This window comes from Penaeus japonicus, unplaced genomic scaffold (assembly GCF_977035675.1).
Source record: "Penaeus japonicus unplaced genomic scaffold, GWHDUDI00000001_assembly GWHDUDI00000040, whole genome shotgun sequence".
NCBI lineage: Eukaryota > Metazoa > Arthropoda > Malacostraca > Decapoda > Penaeidae > Penaeus > Penaeus japonicus.
In genome coordinates, this window is record NW_028234442.1 from 7,746,262 (window position 1) to 7,748,761 (window position 2,500).

At 41.9% G+C, this 2,500-nt stretch overlaps 1 protein-coding gene across 1 annotated transcript in view; it reads right to left on the reverse strand.

Annotated features, from left to right (window-relative positions):
* The window catches only part of LOC122266396 (lachesin), a 129,329-nt gene that overhangs the window by 3,928 nt on the left and 122,901 nt on the right, over nucleotides 1-2,500 (reverse strand). Inside the window, exon 9 of the mRNA XM_086533802.1 lies at nucleotides 2,468-2,500. This exon is cut by the window's right edge and continues 144 nt beyond it. Within this exon, the coding sequence (XP_086389928.1) occupies nucleotides 2,468-2,500 (33 nt within the window). The remainder of the gene's footprint in view (nucleotides 1-2,467) is intronic.

Here is a 2,500-nt window from a genome sequence, read left to right on the forward strand (position 1 = left end):
CTTCCTCCCTCCTCCCCTTTCCCACCTCTTTCCTTCATCCACCTACTCTTTCTTCTCCTTCTCCCTTCTTTCCCTTCCCTCCTTTCATCTCACCCCCACCCTACCTCCTCCCCTCCCTTCTCCCTCCCCCTCCCCCGTCCTAACCCTCTTACCTCTTCTTCTGCTTTCCCTTCCTTTATTCTCTCCTTCACGCCTCCCCTTTCCTTACATGTTCTTTTTTATTTGTCAATCATTATCATCACTATGATATAATTTGCTTGGGCTATTTCAATCCAACTTTCTGCCTCCCGCCTTCTTCTTCTTCTATTTTAACCCTTCCTGCCTCCTACTTTATTAAATCCTCTTTTCTCCCTCGCCTCCTCTTCTTCGACTTCTTTTTATCCCTCTCCCCTCTCCATCCTTCTTCTCTCCACTCCTCCCCCTCCTTCCTTCCTCTCTTCTCTCCTCCCCTCCATACCTCTCACTTTTTTCTCCCTCAATACCTCTCTATTCCCTTTTCTGCCCTCTCCCCTCCTATCTCTCCATTCCCATCTCTTAACTCCTCTTCTCCTCCCTCTTTCCCCTCTCCTCCTCCTCCTCCCTTCTCCACCTCTCACCATTTTCTCCCCACCCACTCAGCTCTCTCCCTTCTATCCCCTCCCCTCCTCTTTCCCTTCCCATATCTCACCCTTTTCCTACCTTCCCCCTTTTTCCCTCATCTTCCCTTATCAATGATATATACCTTTCTTCTCCCCTCTTTTCTTTGAATTTCCTCCTTCTCCTTTTGACTTATTCATTTTCATTATATATATATTTTTTTCTCCTTTATACTTTATTCCTATATTTATTATTCTTATTAATATTACTACTACTTTTACTACTACTGTTGTTATCATAAATATTGCGTCTACTATAATCTCGTTATTATAATTGCAATTACCATTACTGTAATTGATATTAACATCATTTTCATCAATGTCATTAGTATGGTCAGTATTGTTCCCATTATCATTAGCATGATCGTTGTATATGTTATCATTATCTTCATCATCATCACTCTTAATATCATTATTATCGTCATCATAATCATTATCCCTGGTATTATCACTATCATCCTCATTATCATTATGATCATTGTATTATCTGTACTTTATCATTATCATCTAATAATACTGATTTATTTTAATTCATTATAATTGTTTTTATTTCTATCACCGTCACCATTTTAAGAAAGTTTATCAAACAATGGTCTTCCTAATCATTACCCTTTTTTAGTTGAATTTTCATCTCTCTTTCTTTTTCTCTCTCAATTTGTCTCTCCTCTTACATTTCCCTTCCCTTTCTTGCGTCTCATTTATCACTTTCTTTCTATTTCCCCTTCGCGTTACCCCTCTATCCTCACCTTCCCCCATTCCCCCTTACGTCTCCCTCGCCCTGTTTCATTACGTTAATTCAATAACTCTTGTCATCAGTGTTGCTCATCCTTCTTCTTTATTTCCTCCCTTTGCTTTCCTCTTTTCTTTTTCTTTCTCCTTTTTCTTGTTTGTCTTTCTCTACTTTACCTCTTTTTTTCCCCTCTCTGGTTGTGAGTTTTCCTTCCCTTTCGCTCCTACCTTTTTCGTTCGTGTCATTTTCTTTTTCTTTTTTTTCTTTCTAAATTTTCTTGCGAGTTTTAGTTCATTCTTGTTTTCCTTCTGTTTCGCTTTGTTTCCCTTCCCTTATCTTTCTCCCTTTTCCCTGATTCTCTTTCTCGTCTCTCTGCGTCCCTTTCCCACATTTCTCTTTGCCTTCCCTCTTCTTTTCCACATTAATATCTCTCTGGCTCCCTCTTTCTTCTCTCTTTTCTCCGCTTTCTTTGGCTCCCTCTCTCTTTCTTCTTTGTCCCTAACTCCCTCTTTCTTACTTCATTTTTTCTTTCCTCTTTCCCTAGCTCCCTTTTTTCCCTGCTTTCTCATTTCCTCTTCTGTTTCCTCTTTCTCTAGCACCCTCTTTCTCCTCTCTCCCAATTCCTTCTGTTCTCACTCTACCTGTCTCTTTCCTACTTTCATCTCTCCTTCTCCCCCTCCCAACCCTTACCATTTATCTTTTTCTTCTCTCTCTTTTCTCATATTCCTTCTTTTCATCCTTGTCCTTTTTCATTATTAATCCTTCTTTCCCTCCCACTTCTCCTATCTCTTGGTCAACCACCCCCTTGCCCCTCCCCCCTCCCAACCCAATTTCTTTTTCTTATCCTCTTCTCCCCCCCCCCCCCCCCTCTCTCTCTCTCTCTCTCTCTCTCTCTCTCTCTCTCTCTCTCTCTCTTCCCCCCTCTTTCTCTCCTACATCCCTCTCCCTTCTCTCCTTCCCCTCTCTCTCTTTTTCCCCCTTTCCCCCGCTTCCCTCCCTCTCTCTCTCTCCCCTCCCTCCCTTTCTTTCTCTTTCTCCTTTCTTCCTCTCTCTCTCTTACCCCCACCTCCCTTCCGCTTCCTCCTCTTTCTCTATTACTCACAGTAGACGTTGATATTGGAGTCAACTTCCCCGA